Source organism: Vicia villosa, unplaced genomic scaffold (assembly GCF_029867415.1).
Source record: "Vicia villosa cultivar HV-30 ecotype Madison, WI unplaced genomic scaffold, Vvil1.0 ctg.000163F_1_1, whole genome shotgun sequence".
Classification (NCBI taxonomy): Eukaryota; Viridiplantae; Streptophyta; class Magnoliopsida; order Fabales; family Fabaceae; genus Vicia; species Vicia villosa.
Window position 1 is genome coordinate 1,327,762 of NW_026705046.1, and position 21,600 is coordinate 1,349,361.

Genomic DNA, 21,600 nt, shown 5'->3' on the forward strand with positions numbered 1-21,600 from the left:
GTATTCTACACTGATTGTGGTTGCGTAGCTAAAAACATTATCTTCTCCTATATACGCAATTTGATTGTTGTTGTGCTTTAACTATTGTGCGTGGATCTACTTTATATTTAAGTGTCTGTTGTCTTATTGATGTTTAAGCATTATACGGTGGTGATTTTCTGTTCACAATGAAATAGTAGTTGTTGTGTGCTTGTGCATGTTAATGAAAACATATGATCATTGTTATTGTGTGTGTGTGGCTGTGCAGATGTTTGTTCTGTGTGTGTGGATGATATTAAGTGTGACTGTGCGTGAGGTGTCTATTGTTGTAGTAATAATGTGTGTGTGCATTTTGTTTGTGTGTGTGAATGTGTTTGTGTTAAAAAATGATGTGTGTGTAGATGTTTGTGCTGTTTGTTATTGTGTGTGAATGTCACTTTGATAGATATATGTGACATACTGAAACCGTTGGCTGTGTTGAGTTACGTTGCAATTTGCCGATTTTGCGAACGGAAGAGGCACGTTAATGGAAGTTGATGATGATGATGTTGTTTGCGTTGCTGTGCTGATGACGATGATGCTGTTTGCGTTTCAAAACATCATGTATATATTGGAATATGTAGTTAAAAAAAGTTTACAAAGTTTGTTACCCACACAGCACAAGCCGTTTCAAAGAGGCAGGATACATGGAATATGCTGATGATGATGATGTTGTTTGCGTTGTTGTTCTAATGGCCATTTTCAGAGAGTGAAGGAAGTAGAGAGGTAGTAGTGGTGGTGGTGGTGATGGTGATGGTGGAAGTGATGATAGGAGTGATGTTGTTCTAATGGCCATGTCATCAAGTAGCTTTTGCCACATCACCAATTAAATCAAAGCCCGGTCAACAAATATGGTAAAAGGGTTTGGTAAATATAGGTTTTGGGTTTTATAAGGGGCATTTAATAAAAAAAAAACTTCAGGGGGCGTAAACCAAAACTCGCTATATTGGCAGGGGGTGAAGTATATTAAACCCTAAAATATATTACAAATGTAGAAGCTACTACCTCCGTTCCTTTATATAAAAGACAATTCACTTTTCTAGATTCATTGAATAATTAATGTATCTAGTCAATATACATATTAGATACATTGATTACTCAATGAATCTAAAAAGGGAAATGTCTTATATATAAAGCAACGGGTATTATTAACTAGTTTCTAGTGGACCTTGCATGTTGAAGGTTAAATCCTACATTAACTTGATGAGATCCCTTTGTTATCCTTATTTTCTTTAAGACATGGTATAAATGTATAGGATATAGATACCGGTTAAATCCTTTGTTAAGCTGATGAGACATATGAGAATAATTTTATGTTTTGATGCAAATACGTAGCGACCCGAATTACGGATTATGTGATTATAATTTGCAGACAGATTTAATCAAACTGAAAGTTTGGATTACTTTTAGGCTTTTTCTACGATGGCTAAAATTGACCAGCTTACTTCTCTCTCATGGTTTCTCTCAAGGTCAATCTGATCACACACTGCTCCAGATGCATTTACTGCTCTTTTTAAACTTTAGAAAATAATCTATCAATTTTAGTTTATCCTGTTTGAGGCGGAAAATCTCTTGCAAAAGAGCATAAATGTGATTTAATTTATCAGATTCACCAAAAATAAAAATTAAAAAATCTCACAACTCTTTTTTAGTCTTACTGTGAGTAATAAGTCCGATTGAACTCATTTATCGACAGAACTCACAAGTAAGGCCAAAATGAATCTATGCTCTGTATTTCATATTGTTGTTGTATTTGGACATATTTGTGTCAAATATCTATCCTTTTTTATTTCTCCGAGACTAACTTCCACTCACATAGTTCTCACCATCCCCATCGAGCTTGATGTCAGTAAATTTTGTAGAAATAGTAACGAACTCGATAATGGACTTCTTTTAAATGTCTTCGACGCTATTTTCAATTTCTGTCAACATTGTTGAACCAACCAACAACACACAAATTCGATCCGAAACCTCACAAAAGTACATTATATCAATGTAGAACACCACAAAAATGCAACAAACAACCATTAAATCCATCAAGTTTTTATCAAATCTCAAGAATACCCCAATTTATCAAAAACTATGTGACATTTACGGCCGAAAACACGCGTTTCAGATGGCACACAAAAAATGTTGAAAAATTGTAATTTTGCCAATCTTCAAATTTCTCCCTGAATCGACCGCTAAAATATTTTTCACCCCTCCCAACATGTTAATCGATCTCTCTAAAACTGCTAGTAGGGTTATTTTTTTTACGGCTGCAACCTTTTTTGAACCTTAACAAGTTTTAGATATATGTATAAAGAAAAAAGAAATATAAATAATCAATCAAATATAATACAATTTATAATATAAGATAAATAAGAAAAATCCATATGCTTAATACTAATATATCATTATAATATAACATTTAATACTTCCTAAGTAAATAGATACTTGTTGTAGCACCACATATATAGGTAGGTGAGTTTTGTTTTTATTTTCTTTTCACAAGTCACCGAAAAAGAAAGGCTTACCATTTTTAGATCAGAAAAACAATTTGCTTTGTACTCAAGAAACTTTCCAACAAATTTCCATGGAGAAAAGGATTCATATTGCAGTTGTTGCAGGTGTTGGATACAGCCACTTGGTACCTATTCTTCAATTCTCCAAACTACTTGTTCACCTTCATCCTTATTTTCATGTCACATGTTTCATTCCTACACTTGGCTCGCCACCAACTGCCTCTAAAACTATCCTTCAAACCCTTCCATCAAACATCATCTGTACTTTTCTTCCACCAGTGGATCCCAAGGACCTATTACTCCCTCAAGGGTCTGCTTTAGCATTACAACTTCAGCTCACAGTGAATCATTCATTGTCATCTATACATCAGGCTTTGAAATCGTTAACTTTAACGACACGCTTTGTTGCTTTGGTGGTTGATTCGTTTGCATCCGAAGCACTAGATTTGGCTAAGGAATTCAATATGTTGTCCTATGTTTACTTTCCTTCTGGAGTCACCGCTTTGTCCTCGTACTTATATTTTCTTAAATTGGATAAGGAAACATCATGTGAGTATAGAGATCTGCCAGATGCTATTCAAATACCAGGTTGTGTACCAATTCATGGTCGCGATCTAGTTGATCAAGCTCAAGATAGATCAAGTCAGTCTTACAAATTCTTACTCCGACGCGTTGAGAGATTCCGTCTTTTTGATGGTGTTATTGTTAATAGCTTCTTAGAAATGGAAAAAGGTCCTATAGAAGCAATGGCAGAAGAAGGAAGTGGAAACCCTCCTTTGTATGCTGTTGGACCCATTATCCAAATGCAAACAAAGTATGGTGATGATGCTAATAGGTTGGAATGTCTGTCATGGTTGAACAAACAGAAAGATTGTTCAGTTTTATATGTTTCTTTTGGGAGTGGTGGCACACTTTCACAAGAACAAATTTATGAGTTAGCTTTGGGTTTGGAATTGAGTGATCATAGATTCTTATGGGTTGTAAGATCACCAAGCAGTGCAGCCAATGGTGCATATCTTTCAGCACAAAATGATGTTGATCCTTTGAAGTTTCTACCATCTGGATTTTTGGAGAGGACCAAGGAAAAAGGTTTGGTCATTCCATCATGGGCACCCCAGATTCAAATCCTGAGTCATAGTTCAATTGGTGGGTTCTTGACTCACTGTGGTTGGAATTCAACCCTTGAGAGTGTGGTGCATGGTGTGCCATTAATCACATGGCCTCTTTTTGCTGAGCAGAGAACGAATGCGGCTTTTCTGAGTGAAGGCCTCAAAGTGGGACTGAGGCCAAAACTTAATAAGAACGGTATTGTGGAAAAAGATCAAATTGCTATACTGATTAAGTGTCTCATGGAAGGGGAAGAAGGCCAGGAAATGCGCAATAGAGTGAAAGGATTGAAAGAAGCTGCTAATAGTGCACTTAAAGAAGATGGGTCTTCTACCAAGATTCTTTCTCAATTAGCACTCAAGTGGAGAAATTTGGTATAGATAAACATGTTTTATTTCACAGTTTACTCTAGTTTATCTTATCTTTTATATGTGTTGTGCACCCATTATGAGACCCCCTATTGTGGCAATATGTATCCTGTCTCACAAGGTTGGACAAACATCAACCTTGTTCAGTTTTGTATGTGTCTTTTGGGAGTGGTGGTACACTTTCACAAGAACAAAATAGGAACTCCTGTCACCTAAACCAACAAAATATGGATAATCTGCACTACAGTGTTTCAATTAGTGCTGTCAGTTTTAAGATTCATGAAGATAGCACACATTGCAACTTAGAGAATTACACAAATGAAACATGGTAGAAAGCCTGCTGATTCTCCAATACTATAATTGAAATCTCTTTTTCATCTGATTTTCTATAACAACTCTCTTGGCTAGTAGTAAGAGAAGGTTAGGTCCATTTATTGACTGCATAATATTGTTCATGCAACACTAAAAATCAATATATACCATAGTTTAATTTTAATTTATCTTCATGTTTCAAATATTTATTGTTTTGGTCGGAAATGATTTCCTCTATTTTCAGCAACATATAAAGGTAATATGTTGGTTAGTCCTCCGATGTATGCAAGTAGGTTATAGAATACACCCAACTAACTCTAACCACTAGAAACAAGTTAGTTACAAGCATAACAAACTTAACTAACTTTTATAGGTATAGGCTGATTCTAGTTATTCTAAGTAGCTTCATTGACTTCAATATTGTGTAAGAAAATTTCTTCACCCACCTCCCAACCTTCTTGCCCACCCCTGGTGAATTTACCACAATACCCCTTGTTTCGGAAGTTCAATTCCGAAACTGTACTTTTTTTCTTAAAAAAGGTGTTTTCGGAAATGCATCTCCGAAAACGTGTTTTTTTTAATATAAAATATTGATTTCGGAGAAGCATCTCCGAAATAAAGTTACTTTTTCAGAAAATGTGGTGTTTCGGAAGTTCATCTCCGAACGCACCCCCCTTGGGGAATTCGGAAATGAACTTCCGAAAATATGTCTGGACAGAAGAAAATGAAAAACAACAACAATTCGCTTTATTTAATCGGGTGAAGATTACAACGATAATATTACATATAATTAAAGTTACATATTGTTGATCACAGGTAGGTGGGGATGAGTCAACATTTTGATAACATCGTCCGCCGATCTTTGAAGTTTCGCGTCCAACTCGATCGGGCCTTTCGAAGAAAATCGGTCGAACGTTGTCCACAAAACCGCCAAATCTTCGTCGTTCTTGATCTCAAAAAGTGTGAACTTAATGCCTCCCTCGTCGTTAAGCGATGGCGAGCGGTACTCGAGCTTGACAACCTTTCGATTCTCGGGATAGTGCAAAAGCGTGTTGAGCGACGGTATCAACTCCGCAAACGGCGTGTCGCGCGAGAAGCGAAATTGGAACGGCATCGGGTAGCCGGTTTCAAAGTAGATGAATGCTAGGTGGGGGTAGGTTTGTGTCATTTGTGTTTTGTGGTGTGGAGAGGATGAAGAAGAGTGTGTATTTATAGACTTATTGGAGCATTGATGGCCTAACAAACCTTATCCTGCCTCAGGGGACATTTCGGAAATGAACTTCCGAAAATAGGAGGCAGACTAGCATATTTCGGAAGTTCATTTCCGAATTATGCAGAAACAGACATAAATTTTGCATTTTGTTGATTGCTTAGTGTGTTGTCTAAATTGAACATATGGAATTGACATTAACCATAAATTAGACAAGCAAGTCATAAAACATAATTATATTATAAATGTATTGAATTGGTCCGATTTTACATGATAAACAACAATACATACAAAAAACGATCCGGAACAAACTAAAATTCACCGAACCAATCGGTGGATCCTAAGTCCAAAATAGGCTCATTCTTCGACCGCTCTCTATTTTGCTCGCGCTCTTGGCTCATCATTTCTTCAAACTCCGCCATTCTTGAAACAAAAGGATCCGGCCAAGTCTCCGCCTCATTTGAACGATGTGCGGTCCATTGACAACAAGTAGCCGGTATAGGACACCCCGGTTTCAAAAACACTTGGACGAAGTGCCGCGATCGTAGATACCCGATGCATATGATTCGGCCCGACGAGTCCAATGGCGGTCGACTATGAAGTGGAAAGAAAGTCTCACATAGTCCAAACCTCGTCAAATCGACGCATACAATATCATATGCACTTGCTATGAGATGACCCATATCGGGGAATGACATCCACTTCGAGACCGGAGCGATACCGGTAAGTGGTGGAACAAGTGAATCATGAATTTTTGCAAACTTTTCTTGATTTTCATATAGTCGGCCGTAGATGTCCCGATACGAAGTCAACTCCCCAAGAAGTTCCAGTCGGACTAAAGTGTGATTATTTTCCCCTTTACCGAGCAAACCCGCAACGGCCCGATATCCACAATTGCCGTCTCCTCCAACATCAACGATGTTATCGATATATTTGTGCATAAAAAGTGGCATCTCATCAATGTAGACAATGGGTGATTTTTTTATCGGCGGTGTGCGAGGTGGCTTCGAAATACGGGCACCTTTGTTACCACTACACTTGGACTTAGGTGTCTCATGAATTTCCGGTAACGATGCATCAACATGTTCAAAGTAGGAAGGAGATCGTTTTGTTGATGTGTCATCTTGTGTAATTTTGGACTTTTTCGGTGCACCTTTAGTCTTAACCGGTTGAGATGGCGGTTTCAAATCGGTGGTCTCCAGAAATGCGAACTTTCGCAATTGTTCTTTTATATGCATTTTTGTTGTGTCGTCCGCTTTAGCAAACTTCTCCAATATCACTTCCAACTCGTCGGAGATGGTGATTTTGGAGTCATTTTCTTTCGGCGGGTCAAAATCATCAAAACGAAGTTTCTTCCAATGGTCGGCTACCTCATCCATGCGTATGGGTGAATTCAAATTCTTTTTTTTGCAAGTATACAAGCACATGGTAGGCCGTATGTCTTTCTAATCGTGCACCCACATAATGAACTATCCGGCCCCGTCGTCTCCGACCGCTTAGCTTCATGAAACAAAAAATTCAAACCCGTTCGAGATATGTTGTAAATCAATTGGGAGAATAGAATTTGCCCTTTAAACCGGTGTTCCATAACCGTCTTGCTCCGACCGAACGATGTTTGAATTTCATTGTGTTGATTTTCAAGCATTTGGTTCACGGTGTCCCATCCCCGACACAAATCTCCCTTGCTATCATCCAACCACCTCTTGAAGACCGCATGTGCGGATTCAGCTCGGTTAGTCGTGGTGCAACCAAGATGTCTAACTCGATTTGTCCAAGCGCACACGACTTTTTCTCTAACTTTGTCAAGAATGGTGGATTCGACATAATGACAAAAAGTCTTAAGGGAACCACACAATGACCTAAAGTGTACCAATTTCTTGGTATACACATCTTCGGAGTAGGCATCCAAAATTTCCCTCCATGCCGCCATTATCCTATCAACCACAACACCGGCTTTAACAACTTTACCGTTTTCATCCGGCCTATCTTTTGTCCCAACCGCGGGTTTCAACTTGCTTCTCACGTTGCAAGTTATGTGATACCGGCAAAGTAAAGCGGTAGATGTCGGGAAGACGGTATCGACCGCATTCATCAAAGCATTGTCCCGGTCGGTGACAATGACGTTTGGCATAACCGCTTGATCAACTAACAAAGACTTGCAAATTCCCAAGGCCCACGTAAAGTTGTCTTCTTTTTCACACTCCAAAAAAGCAAACCCCACCGAATAAGTCTTGTCCGTCGAGGTAACACCGACTATCTCTAGAAGCGGAAGCCTATACTTGTTTGTCTTGTACGTCGAATCCATCACAAGAACGGTTGGAAATGTGTTGAATAATTTGATACTTTCGGGATGAGTCCAAAAAATATCACGCACCGTAACTTTGTCCTCGGAGGTTCGGAAGCTTGAAACATATTTGTTATCGCCTAGTAGTTTCAAAAGTTGTTGCATTTCCGACCGAGGACCCATATTCAACACTTTGAGATTGTGCCGTTCATTGTAAACTTGCTTGATATTTGAAACGCTATCCGGTTTCTTACGCTTCATATCGGCAAGTATGTTGCGAGGCGCCACTTTGATTATCGTTAAGTCCGATATCACATTCCTCTCTTCGCGGGACAAACGACACGCCATTGGATGTCCGTGTAACTTGACATCCAAGGCATGATTATGAATTCCACAAATTACGGTTAACCGCCACAAATCATCAACCCTCCGAGTAGCACGCAACTTAAAGGGACACCCGCACTTTCTCGACCCCGTGTCCTCGTGTTTTAGCACCCGGTTTGATTGTACATAACTACCACCCCGTTCGCAATTCAAAACAACGAAAGCTTTCCGCCTACTATTTCCGTTGTCCGACCTTAAAATAACAATTGCAAATCCATTTTTGTTAGCTTCCTTCCGAACCCAATCAAGCAATTGTTCGCGACCGCCGAAGCTCCGATCAATTGTAAAATGTTGCCGAACATCGACCGCATTGATCATAGGAGTAACGTCAATAACCGGATCGTTATTATCGTTGACAATTTCTGGAACTAATACTCCATCGTCTTGCACAATGTTGTCCGGATGCACCATACCTAACAAATGAATAAATTATCTAAAGTTGGCCAAAACTGTTTTTTTTTTACTGCCATGCCTATTTTCGGAAGTTCATTTCCGAAATATGTTAGGTAACATATTTCGGAAATGCACTTCCGAATTATATCAGTGTTCAGCAGAATTTTGTTGAATCAATGTAGTGAAATAGGGAATGAAATAAGTGATGTTTACCTGAAATTGTAGCTTTCTATGCTCCCTTTAACGTGATCAACGGTTTGAAACTTGATTTTAGGACGAAAAATGGATGGAGATTGATTGGGTTTTGGAGAGGGTTTGGAAAAGTGTTGGAGAAAAATGATGAAATAGTGAAGGAGGGAAATTTGTATATGCAGAAATATTTTCGGAAATGAACTTCCGAAAATATTAACGGTTTTGACATTTTCGGAGGTTCATTTCCGAAGACAAAAAAAATTCAAAAAAAAAAACGCTTCGGAAGTTCATTTCCGAAGCAGGGGTAGTTTTGATTTTTCGCTGGGGGTGACCCCCATAGGGAGGTGGCTAAAGAAATTTTCATTGTGTAATACCCCCCACAAGATGGTGGAGGATTGTTCAGAGCCGGCCCTAGGGGTAGGCAAACTAGGCCTTTGCCTAGGGCCTCTAAATTTCAATTTTTTTTAGCCATTATTACTAGGAGCTCATTGTAAAAAGACACTTCAATAGCTTTTAAATAATATTGGTAGTGTTACTATTTTGGCCCTTTTCAATAAGGTAGTAATAAATAAGTTTAATATACTGTGTTTTAATTCTATTGGATGTCTATGCTGTAGTTATTTCTCAACCATTAGCTATATTGTTTTATAACATTAATTTAAACCTACTAGTATATTCATTACCTGTATTACTGATGCCAATAAATTTATCCATTAATTTGTATAAACATATTATTCGTAAACTCATCATTGTAAAAAAAAATTGATATCTCCCATGCATCAATGTATTATTCGTAAACAATAATAATTTATTAAGATTATCATCAACAAAATCATAAAAGTTTTCAAAAATCATTTTAAACTTATATATAATAGACTAATCAATATTTCATTCTATAGCAAATTTGAACAATGTAATAATAGTTTTTATTTTATATTTAATAATAAAATATAAAAATCTACTGATATTAAAAATAAAATTATTTTTATCTAGATCATTCAAATATCCTGGCAAATAGAACTAAAAGGTTTAAGAATAATAACACGAATACCAAATTAATACACCAATTAATATAAATTTTAAAAATTGTGAGGCTTTAAGAGAAGAGAAGCAACAACTCTTAGATTGCAAACTTTTATCCCCTAATCAATGATTAAATAGACTTGATTATTTTAAAAATATCTATTTGTCTATAGACTAATGTTAGTAATTGTTTTTTCTATATGGACGGTGCATTTAAAAAGAAGTTTTTAAAATTAAAATTAATGAAATCTTAATTAAAATAATCAATATTTCAAAATAAAAATAAAAAATTGACTTTTTCTGTCCGTTGAAAATGAAATTTTTAAACGAAATTAATTATACTAATTTATTAAATAATTTTACATCTTACAAACTTAGAAAAAAAAATTAGTTTTTAAATGAAAATTACTTTGTAATTTTATTATTATTAATAATTAAAAAAATTTATTGTATAATTCGCCTTAGACCTCAATATATATTGGGCCGGCCCTGGGATTGTTCACACAAGAACATGATTGTACCTCACCAGAGTGAGATCAATGAGGCTCAATTTTAATCTCATTAGCGAGACCTAACCTTGCATGGAGAACTCATCTCCAAATTGTCTGTCTTTTATGTGTGATGCAGACCCGTTTATATAGGATCTCTAACTTCTAAGTACTTAATGACCAATTTATTGGCTATTAAAATTCTTGTCCCCTTGTCTTATTAAGGGGATTAAGTGGATTAAAGTCACATGCTTCCTTGTATGTGATCGTCCTTTCATAACTGTTTAATGTGCATTACCAAAATAATTTCTTTGTCTATGAGATCTAGCGAGCTCTTCTGAGTCAGGGTATAGATCCGACCCAAGTTTATGGATATGTACACAGTTCATCCAAGCATGAGGCTCATAGGGGAGAAATGCTTAGAGAAAAAGCCTTGATCTTGTCTGATCGTGCTACTTTACGACTCAATAATTAACCCTACCCGTTAACTTTAACTAGGATGTAACACCTTAAGTATGAGGCCTATAGGATCGAGATGCTTAAGAAAGAAAGACATGCCTTTATCTTCATTCTAAAGTTATCATAACGGGTCGACCTATTCATGCTTGACCCCCTTCTCCCAACTCATATATGGCCACTATCTCTTAGTATCCATGGGAACTAGTGTTTTAATGTTTAACGAGGATAATTGGGGCGAGATATTTTAAGTGACGGATTGTGGTATGCACAATCTTTTAAGGATTACTTTCAATCTATTGTGGTCAGGCCTAGTTTGGCCGTGTCGATCTTATTATTGCGAGTTGAGTTGATCTAATGACGATGCCCACCCTTGTCATCTAATGTTGCGATCTCTCTACCTTAGTGTAAGCCGCTTATAGCTCGACTCTTTTTGGATTGTCCTCTCTGAAGTGCGGTCGAGGTCTTCTTATTTGCGGGTGTCTGGTTGGTTGGGTTGAGGAGGTTTCTTAGCTGATGACCGAGTTAACTCTTATGACTTTTTCAGAAGCTGATAGAGCTTGAATTATCTTTAGAAAATGCTTTTGTTTTATCATTAGACCCCGTTAAGTGTACAACTTCTGTATGTTTTGGATTCCACCATTTACCCTGTTGTTGCTTTATCTCTATCGACGGGTTCAGAGTGTCTTTTCGTAGTGAGAAAGTTTGAATAGAGAGCCCAACAGTTTCTCGTCCTGCGTTTTCACGTTGAGGTCTTCTGTAGCCCTTTGATTTTTGAAGAACGGAGAGCCCAAAGCCCTCTGCTTTGAAGAACAGATAACCCAAAGGTGTCGGTTTTGTGGTCATACTGAGAGTTTAAATTTACACATAGAGAGCCTGGAGGTTCCGGCCTTGAGCTCACACCGAAAGCATCATCTGTTAACACGGAGAGCCTAGTGGATTCTGGCCTTTCAGCTCATACACTCAGATGAGATCTTCTTTATGCACAGAGAGCCCGATGAGTTCTTGCGTCTGCTCCATGTGGAAGTCTTGGATTAATATGTGAGGAGAGTCTTGTCCTGCATTTGCTCCTTGAGAAATTTTGAGTTAATTTACAAGGAAGGTTTCTTAACTCACCCTATGGGGTTTAAAAATATCCTATGCAATTCCGAAAATGCTCCCCAAAAAATCAGAAATGCATTTTTGGAGAGGACCAAGGAAAAAGGTTTCGTCATTCCATCGTGGGCACCCCAGATTCAAATTCTTAGTCACAGTTCAGTTGGTGGGTTCTTGACTCACTGTGGTTGGAATTCAACCCTTGAGAGAGTGTGGTGCATGGTGTGCCACTAATCACAGGGCCTCTTTTTGCTGAGCAGAGAACGAATGCGGCTTTTCTTAGTGAAGGCCTCAAAGTGGGACTGAGGCCAAAACTTAATAAAAACGGTATTGTGGAAAAAGATCAAATTGCTATACTGATCATGTGTCTCATAGAAGGGGAAGAAGGTGAGGAAATGGGAAACAGAGTGAAAGAATTGAAAGAAGCTGCAAATAGTGCACTTAAAGAAGATGGGTCTTCTACAAAGACTCTTTCTCAATTAGCACTCAAGTGGAGAAATTTGGTATAGACAAACAAGTTTTATGATAAATATGCACTATTAAAATCACCTTATTTTGTATTGTTGTGAAAAACGATACCAATAACAAAGTATAATAGGGAATTAGGGAAGAGAATAAGAACACACGAATTGGTTATAACTGCTATTCTTTCACTTTCTCTTAAAACAAGATTACAAGTTTACAAGAATAACAAATAACCTCTCTCACCCTAAATTAGGATTTGCAGCTTAGCAATGATGAGAGACTAGTATGCTATTTATAATAAAACCTAACATACTAACTAATGGGCTTTTTCAGCAAGGCCCATTACACAAGCCAACTTAATAAACAGGCTAACTTAACAAATTAGGGTTTAAACACTAAAACCTAATTTAACATGCTAACAACCCTAGCATCTTCGACATCTGCATGCTAGACCCATCTTCGACTACAGCATGCACACTTCGACACCAGCATGTGAACAATCCTTCGACTTCATGCTTAACTCTGTCGAACTGTCGAACCAAGAAGCTACCCTTCGACAATACTAGAGTTCGCTCCAATATCTCACAAATCTCCACCTTGGACCTAACTCTACAACGTCAAGGAACAGACTAACTTTCTTCATGCAGCTTTATCAACTGCATACAGTGGAAAAACTTGCAACTCGGCAATGTCTTGGTGATCATATCAGCAGCATTGTCTTCAGTCGAAACCTTCAGCACTTGGACTTCTCCACGCTCGATTACTCCTCTGACGAAATGCAGCCTCACATCAATGTGCTTAGTTCGCTCATGATAGGCTGAATTCTTCGACAGGTGTATTGCACTTTGACTATCACATTTAACAGTGATACCTCGACCTTGAAGTTTCAGCTCCTTCGCAAAACCTTCAAGCCACAATGCTTCTTTCACAGCTTCAGTTAGGGCAATATACTCCGGTTCAGTGGTTGATAGAGCAACAACCTTCTGAAGTGTTGCTTTCCAACTAATTGCAGTGCCAAACATAGTGAAAACATATCCAGAAATAGATTTTCTGGAATCCATACAACCTGCATAATCAGAGTCGACATATCCTTCTATTACTGCTTTACTATCTTTACCCAAGGCTCCACCATAAATTAGGACTCTATTCAGAGACCCATTTATGTACCTTAAAATCCACTTCAATGCTTGCCAGTGAGCCTTTCCAGGGTTCGCCATATACCTGCTTACAAGACTTACTGCATATGCTATGTCGGGTCTAGTACAGACCATAGCATACATCAAAGAACCAACTATATTAGCATATGGGATGCTATTCATATAGGCTCTTTCGACATCAGTACTGGGACACTGATCAATACTCAGCTTGAATTGAGGGTTTGTTGGAGTCACAACTGATTTCGAATTCGACATACCAAACTTTTCAAGAATCTTCCGTAGGTATGCCTCTTGAGATAAACATAACTTAGACTTCTTTCTATCTCTTCGAATGTCAATTCCAAGAATCCTGGAAGCAGCTCCCAGATCCTTCATATCGAACTCCTTATTGAGTTCAGCCCTCACCCTCGTCACATCTTCAACATTGTTGCTTGCTATGAGAATATCATCCACATAAAGCAACAAAATAACAAATGAATTACCAGGTCGAAATCTGAAGTAAACGCAGTGGTCGAACTGACTTCTAATGAAACTTATGCGTGCCATGAACTTGTCGAATCTCCTATTCCACTGTCGAGGAGATTGTTTCAGCCCATACAAAGATCTCTTTAACTTGCACACATAATCTTCCTTCCCCTTTTCGACATACCCTTCAGGTTGCCTCATCAGGATCGTTTCATCTAGATCACCATACAAGAACGCAGTCTTCACATCCATCTGTTCCAGTTCAAGATCGAACTGTGCCACCATGGCAAGCAACATTCGAATGGACCTATGCTTCACAACAGGAGAAAACACATCATTGAAGTCGACACCTTCTTTCTGAGTGAAACCCCTTGCAACTAACCTTGCCTTGTATCTTTTCGACGTCACTCCTTCAATTCCTTCCTTAACTTTGAAAATCCATTTACAGCTGACTAACCTTGCCCCATCAGGTTTCTTGATCAGTTCCCAAGTATGATTATCATGAAGAGATTTCATCTCATCATCCATGGCCTTCAGCCATTCAGTCTTATTTCGACTCCTCATAACTTCCTTATAGTCTCTAGGTTCTTCGTCTAGAACCTCACTTGCAGAGATTAAGGCATAAGCTATAAGATCTGCATATCCAAGTCTTTGAGGTGGCTTAATGACTCTTCTCGACCTATCTCTCGACAATAGGTAGTCATCGTCAGTTTCCTCAACTTCAGCATCTTCTGCTTCTTCTTCGACTTCATCTGGGATATGCAATTCAGCATCAACATGCTCCACCTCAACAGGAATCTCTACCTGTTCCAGCTCTTCGTCAGATGTTTCTGTACTTCGACCAACATCATCAGTTTTCTTAAAAGCCATTTCAGCTTCATTGAAAACTACATCTCGACTGGTGATACACCTCCTGTGACCTGGCTCTAGGCACCATAGCCTATAAGCTTTGACTCCTTCAGGGTATCCCATGAACATGCATTTCAGAGCTCTAGGTTCGACTTTGTCTTGCCTAATGTGAGCATAGGCTATGCAGCCAAATACTCTCAGTTTGTCGAGATCTGGTGGATGTCCCGACCAAACTTCTTCAGGTGTCTTCATATCTAACGCTGTCGAAGGACATCTGTTTATCAGATATGTTGCTGTCGAAACAGCCTCAGCCCAGAACACCTTCTTTAAACCGGCACTAGTCAACATGCATCTGACTCTCTCCAAAATAGTTCGATTAAACCTTTCAGCCAAACCATTTTGCTGTGGAGTACCTGCAGTAGTTCTATGCCTTGCAATACCAGAGGCAGCACAAAAACTGTCGAATGCCTCATTGCAAAATTCAAGGCCATTGTCGGTTCTCAACCTCTTGACTTTTCTGCCAGTCTGATTTTCAACCAGAGTCTTCCAACTTTTGAAATTCTCAAAAGTTTCATCCTTAGTCTTCTGGATGAATACCCATAATTTTCTGGAATAATCATCTACTATGGATAGAAAATACCTTGCTCCTGAATGTGATGGACACCTTGCAGGCCCCCAAAGATCAGCATGGATGTAATCAAGGGATCCATGTGTTCTTTGTTTGCCTTTGTTGAACTTCACTCTGCAAGATTTTCCAAGTACACAGGGTTCACAAAACTTCAGCTTTTCGACTTTGTCTCCACCAAGCAGATTTTGTTTCCCTAATTCGACCAGACCCCTTTCACTGACATGGCCCAATCTCATGTGCCAGATTTCTGTTTTCGACAAAGGTTTCGTGGATGCAACATTTGTCGAACCACTTACAATTTCAGCCTCAAGGGTATACAAGCCTTGTTTCTTCACGCCTCTCAAGACTTCCTTCGAACCCTTCATGACTCTTAGGATACTTTTCTCTCCTTGGAAAACATATCCTTTCTTGTCGAATTCACCAAGAGAAAGCAGATTTCTCTTCAAATCAGGAACATACCTGACTTCAGTCAACAACCTTATTGACTCATCATGGAGCTTGAATCTAACAGATCCAATACCTGCAATCTTGCAAGCCTTGTTGTTTCCCAGCAATACTGATCCACCATCTTGATCACATAATTCCTCGAACAGGTCTTTGTTTGGAGTCATGTGCCAAGTGCATCCTGAATCCATAATCCACTCTCTTCTCGAGTCACTGCTTGAAACTACAAGAACATCAGATGATTCAAAATCATCTTGAACAATGGCTGCATTGCCATTATCCTTACCTCCATGATCTTTCAGGCGTTCAGGGCACACCTTTCTTGTGTGACCCTCCTTCTTACAATGATAGCATCGAATGCCAGATGCTTCGCCACTGTAAGACTTCGACTGGCTTTTGCCCTTCTTGTCGAACTTACCATTCTTTCGTAAGAGTTTTCCTTTAACGGCCAAACCTTCACCAACAGTCGAAGGTTTATGCTCCTTTCGTTCATTCAAGTCCTTAGAGTACAAGGCTGATTGAACTTCTTCAAACGTCAGGGACTCCCTTCCATACAAGAGAGTTTCTTTGAAGTGAGCATGTGATCGAGGCAAAGAACACAATAGTAACAGCGCTTGATCTTCATCATCGATCTTCACATCAATATTTTCAAGATCAAGAATCAGCTTGTTGAACATATCCAACTGCTCAGCCAATACTTTGTCTTCAATCATCTTGAATGAATACAAAGCTTGCTTCAGGTAGAGTCGATTTACCAGCGATTTGGTCATATACAAACTTTCAAGTTTCACCCATAACCCTGATGCCGTCGTCTCCTTTGATACCTGCCGGAGAACCTTATCACCAAGGCTCAACAAAATTGCGCTGTGTGCTTTCTCGATCATATTCGTCTTCTCCGCTGCCGTCAATTCTGCATTCATGGCTGCCTCTCCCTTCAACGCTTCCAAACAACCCTGCTGAACCAGTAGGGCTTTCATCTTCAAGCGCCACAGACCGAAATCATTCACTCCGGTGAACTTTTCAATCTCATACTTTGTTGAAGGCATCTTCTCCACGCTCACCGCACCAATTTGTTGTGAAAAACGATACCAATAACAAAGTATAATAGGGAATTAGGGAAGAGAATAAGAACACACGAATTGGTTATAACTGCTATTCTTTCACTTTCTCTTAAAACAAGATTACAAGTTTACAAGAATAACAAATAACCTCTCTCACCCTAAATTAGGATTTGCAGCTTAGCAATGATGAGAGACTAGTATGCTATTTATAATAAAACCTAACATACTAACTAATGGGCTTTTTCAGCAAGGCCCATTACACAAGCCAACTTAATAAACAGGCTAACTTAACAAATTAGGGTTTAAACACTAAAACCTAATTTAACATGCTAACAACCCTAGCATCTTCGACATCTGCATGCTAGACCCATCTTCGACTACAGCATGCACACTTCGACACCAGCATGTGAACAATCCTTCGACTTCATGCTTAACTCTGTCGAACTGTCGAACCAAGAAGCTACCCTTCGACAATACTAGAGTTCGATCCAATATCTCACATGTATTATAATTCACACTTTACAAAATAAGGTGATTCTACTCTAATTCACACTTTATGGCTTATGCTAGTTTATCTTGTCTTTAATTTCCTCGATTTTCAGCTACATATAAAGGTAATATGAATAAAGGAAATGTTCATTATTGAATGTAAATAGTTTGTACAAACTACATTTATAAGAGAACTAAGTTCCATATGCAAGTAGCTTATAGAACATACCCAACTAACTCTAACCACTAGAAACAAGTTAGTTACAAGCATAACAAACTTAACTAGCTTGTATAGGTGTAGGCTGATTCTAGTTATTCCAAGTAGCTTCATTGGCCTCACATGTTGGTGGAGGATTGTTCACGCAGGAACATGATTGTACCTCACCGGAAGGTTCTTGCCCTGTGTAGAACATGTAGAAGACCAAAAATTGATTTCATAATCAAGACAACACCAAAACACAAAAAACCTCACCTTCATATATTGTTGAGTTGTTGCTACTTGGAAAGAGATGGACATTGGAAGAACATGTCTTCCATTGGCGAGCAACAACATGATCATGAAATTATGGCTGTAATTACATGTCAATGAAGCCCCCCAAAAAATTTATAATTGAGATTATGGTGGTAGGGGTGACATATCAATGTGTGATTGTGGTTGTAATTGATAACTAGACTCCATTTCATTGTCTATTTTCCCACGCTATTTGTGAACAAACATTTCGGCCCATAATGTCTAAGACCACCCTGTCTATCCATAACTCCAAACAAAAAAAACAAAACCACATAAAGTTGCAACCATGAAAAGAAAAATTGAAACACAGTCTGCCGGGAAGATCCTTCTGATAACTATGTAAATGAGATAATATCATCATGTCAGAAGAGGGCCGGCTCAAGGGTCAGGCCAGGGCTTTAGGCCTCAAACATTTGGTTTTAAAATAAGGTCTCAATTTTTTTTATTTTGTTATAATAATATATAATGACATATTAAACACATAAATTATCATAGTTGAGTTGTTAAAATTTAGGTTTCTTTTTCTTTTGGTCTTGAGTTCAACTCTTAACAATTACAAAATTATTATTTTAAATGACTCATTTTAAAATTTTCTTTAGGCATCCAAACGAATTGGGTCGGTCCTGGTCAGAAGAGTCTTTTTAGTGAGATGGAAACATAAAAAAAAAAAAGGAATAAAAACATGAATAAATAGATATTAACACATATATGATAATGATAAGTCATAAGCACAAATAGAGTGAATTTTTGGTAGTTGTTTTAAGGGAAGAAAAAAAGATTTGAGTAGGATTTTGAGAGTTTGATGTTTTTAGTATTTTGGAGTTTTTTTTTTGGTGCAAAATGGAAAGGAGGAAGATTAAATGATTCTATAAGTCATATCATATCAGAAGGATCAATAAAAAAAATTTGTCTCAAAAGATCATTTTAGTAATGGTTAAAACTAACATTCAAAGGGCCTGGCCTCTTAGCATGTATAGGTGGATTGAGAAATTTCCTTTATTTTAAGGTTCTATAATATTTTTAAAATTTTGGTATTCATCTATTAGTCTATTTAAAAGTATTTTTAAAATTATGATATGATATATAAGTATATTTAAAGGTCTATGGTAGAACCAAGAATAAGAAACGATATAGGGATGAGATCTTTCGGTACAGTGGTGAGTGCTTTTAGCATGGTGGAGTGGAATGTATCTGAAAGTTTATCACTCCAACGCCTAAGTTATTGAAGTTTTTGAAAATTAGTTTAGAGTGAGAGTGAAAAAACACCTATAACTGGCGTGTTAAACTTCAATAGATTTAACGATGAGAGCGGTTGTCGCTGAAACTGGTGCATTATGTAGATCGTCGTTCGATTAGATTTAACGATGAGAGATCGGTCAGAGGTTGGGATCACATGCTCTGTGCTTGATTGAGGTCTCATTTGTTTCCCGTTTGTTGCATGCACCTTCCATGTTGGGCTCCATGATTTTTTCTGAAGGCCTTACAAACGGTCTAAAACAATTACCTCGAAGTCCTCATTACTACTTGTTGAAGCAACGGGTGTGTGGCTTGGGCTACCTTTTACTATTTATTCGGATTTCAAACTGACTCCAGTTAAAGGAAGTGGAAATGTTTTGAGGTGAAGCCGATTTCATTAGGAACATGCACATTGAATGCTCATGTCGTAACTGCATCATTTTGTGGGACAAACTTCAAACGTATTTACACATCTTTGATTTATTCAGTATTGTTAATCACTTTAATTTTGTGTTCATTGTTTTATATGTGTTTACGAATACGCATATCGATCTAGACTCGTAGTGGTTATTAACCATAAATCTATGAATTAGAACTAAATTAATCTGTTCAACTAAATAATTGATTAAGGATAAGAAATTATACGTTATGACTTAGAGTTTAACGCGCAAAAATATTAGTTGTTTTAACTAGTCAACCGACCTAAGAGATTAGGGAGCATGGTGTAGAATAATGAGTTATACGCCAAGGAATTGGGTATAACGGCTAGGTTAAATCGTCGTAATCACTAATAAATCACCTTAGGGGAAAATAGACGCCAACATCAATAGTGACATACAAGGGATTTGAAACAACGTCTAATCATCGTTAATCTAATCAAGTTTTCCACCAATTTTATTTATGTTTTTATATATCCAATTAAATCTAAAAGCCCACAATTTTAATTTCAATAGCACACGAATCACTTTGTTAAAATAGCACAATCCAAACATATAAATTTTTTTACTTTGATGTATTTAGTACACTTGATAAATTATCACTAGAGCACTTAGAATTTCTCTGCAACTTTATTTTTTACATTTGCTGCACTTGAAGCTTTACTTTGTTGTTGTTTGTAAAAGTCTCTACAAAACAAGTTGTACTTGAAATTCACTGCAATCTAAGTTTTATTATTTGCTTTAATATATTGTTCATCATGTTTATGTTTTCACTTAATATCATGTATGCTATAATAGCCCTGTTTGAATAGTTTTCTTAAGGATTTATGACCAAGGGATTTCCCAAATAACAGACCTAATGTAAGTCCTCTTCTAAAACTTCGATTACAATAAATTATATATTTGATTTAGTTTTCTGTATTAAATGCATACACCTCGACAAAAATATATATGTCTTTAGATACTAACCATATATTGAAAGGGTGTGATTAGTATCCTAACAAAAAAGACTAAACATTTAAGTTTGAGATTACAAAAGTGTCTCAAACTTAATTGAAAAAAAGTTTATTTTTTATAGTCAAACTTAAAACGATCCTAAACAAATGAACTTCACTTTATCGAGGAAAGTATGTAGTTCGTTGGTTTAAGACAAGATAATACGCTGACGAAAGTAGGTATTATCATCTTTTGCTATTTGTTTCTACAAAACTATTATTTCTCGTAATCGATAAATTTGAAAACCTGCGTAAGTAAGTTTTGAATGAAAATTGAAGTCCAAAATCCTATTTTATAAATCAAGTTTAATCAAACGAAAATTCTAAAACAAAAATTAAATATTGTCTTAAACACTTAAATAATAGAATTTGGAAATCAAAATGGTGTTATGTGGAACAATCATTTTTATTAATTCGATATAAATCGTGCGTTTGCGGCCTGTCAATTTCCCTCAAACATATGTTGCTACTTCATACATGATAGTATGGTAGTGTTTATTTTCTTGTATTGACATCATGTTTGTCTTAATTCTTATCAGGGATATCTTATTGTGTCGCATTAGTTTCGGCCAAAGAACTTATTAAGTTATGCTTTTATTGTGGCTCCTTTTGAGGTCTCTTTCTTCGTGTTTCTTGAAATCTTAATTGGACTCTGAAATGAGGATTTCACACTTTGTGTTTGGCTTGAATAAAAAGATAAATAATTTAAATCTTGCAAACCTTGTAAGTAATTCATGTATATAGTTACATCTAATATCATTTTGTACTATGTGTAGCCCAAGTGGTTGGTGTGGTGTGCAAGGTCTATTAGTGTTTTCAATATTCGTGTATCAAGTTTGTTTCTTACTTTTAATTAGTACTATAACTTAATTGAAAATTCACATGCAGGGTGAAGCAACTTTCATGAGATTTGAAATTTTAAAGAAATCTAACTCCACTTACAATAACATATACAATTTTTTTTAATAGACAATTTGTGCATAATAGGATTTGAACCTGAAATTTTGAAGGGAACCCACCTTCAAAACT

General features: G+C 37.3%; 1 protein-coding gene across 1 annotated transcript; it reads left to right on the plus strand.

Moving 5' to 3' along the window:
• The first annotated feature begins 2,474 nt into the window (after positions 1–2,474).
• Positions 2,475–8,962, plus strand: LOC131624859 (hydroquinone glucosyltransferase-like). The gene has a single exon (XM_058895781.1). The coding sequence runs from the start codon at positions 2,594–2,596 to the stop codon at positions 4,007–4,009; it is 1,416 nt and encodes a 471-aa protein (XP_058751764.1). The 5' UTR covers positions 2,475–2,593; the 3' UTR covers positions 4,010–8,962.
• Positions 8,963–21,600: the final 12,638 nt, after the last annotated feature.

What these genes read in the sequence shown, in the direction of transcription:
- LOC131624859 (XM_058895781.1), top strand. Translation starts at nt 2,594, where the DNA reads ATGGAGAAAAGGATTCATATTGCAGTTGTTGCAGGTGTTGGATACAGC.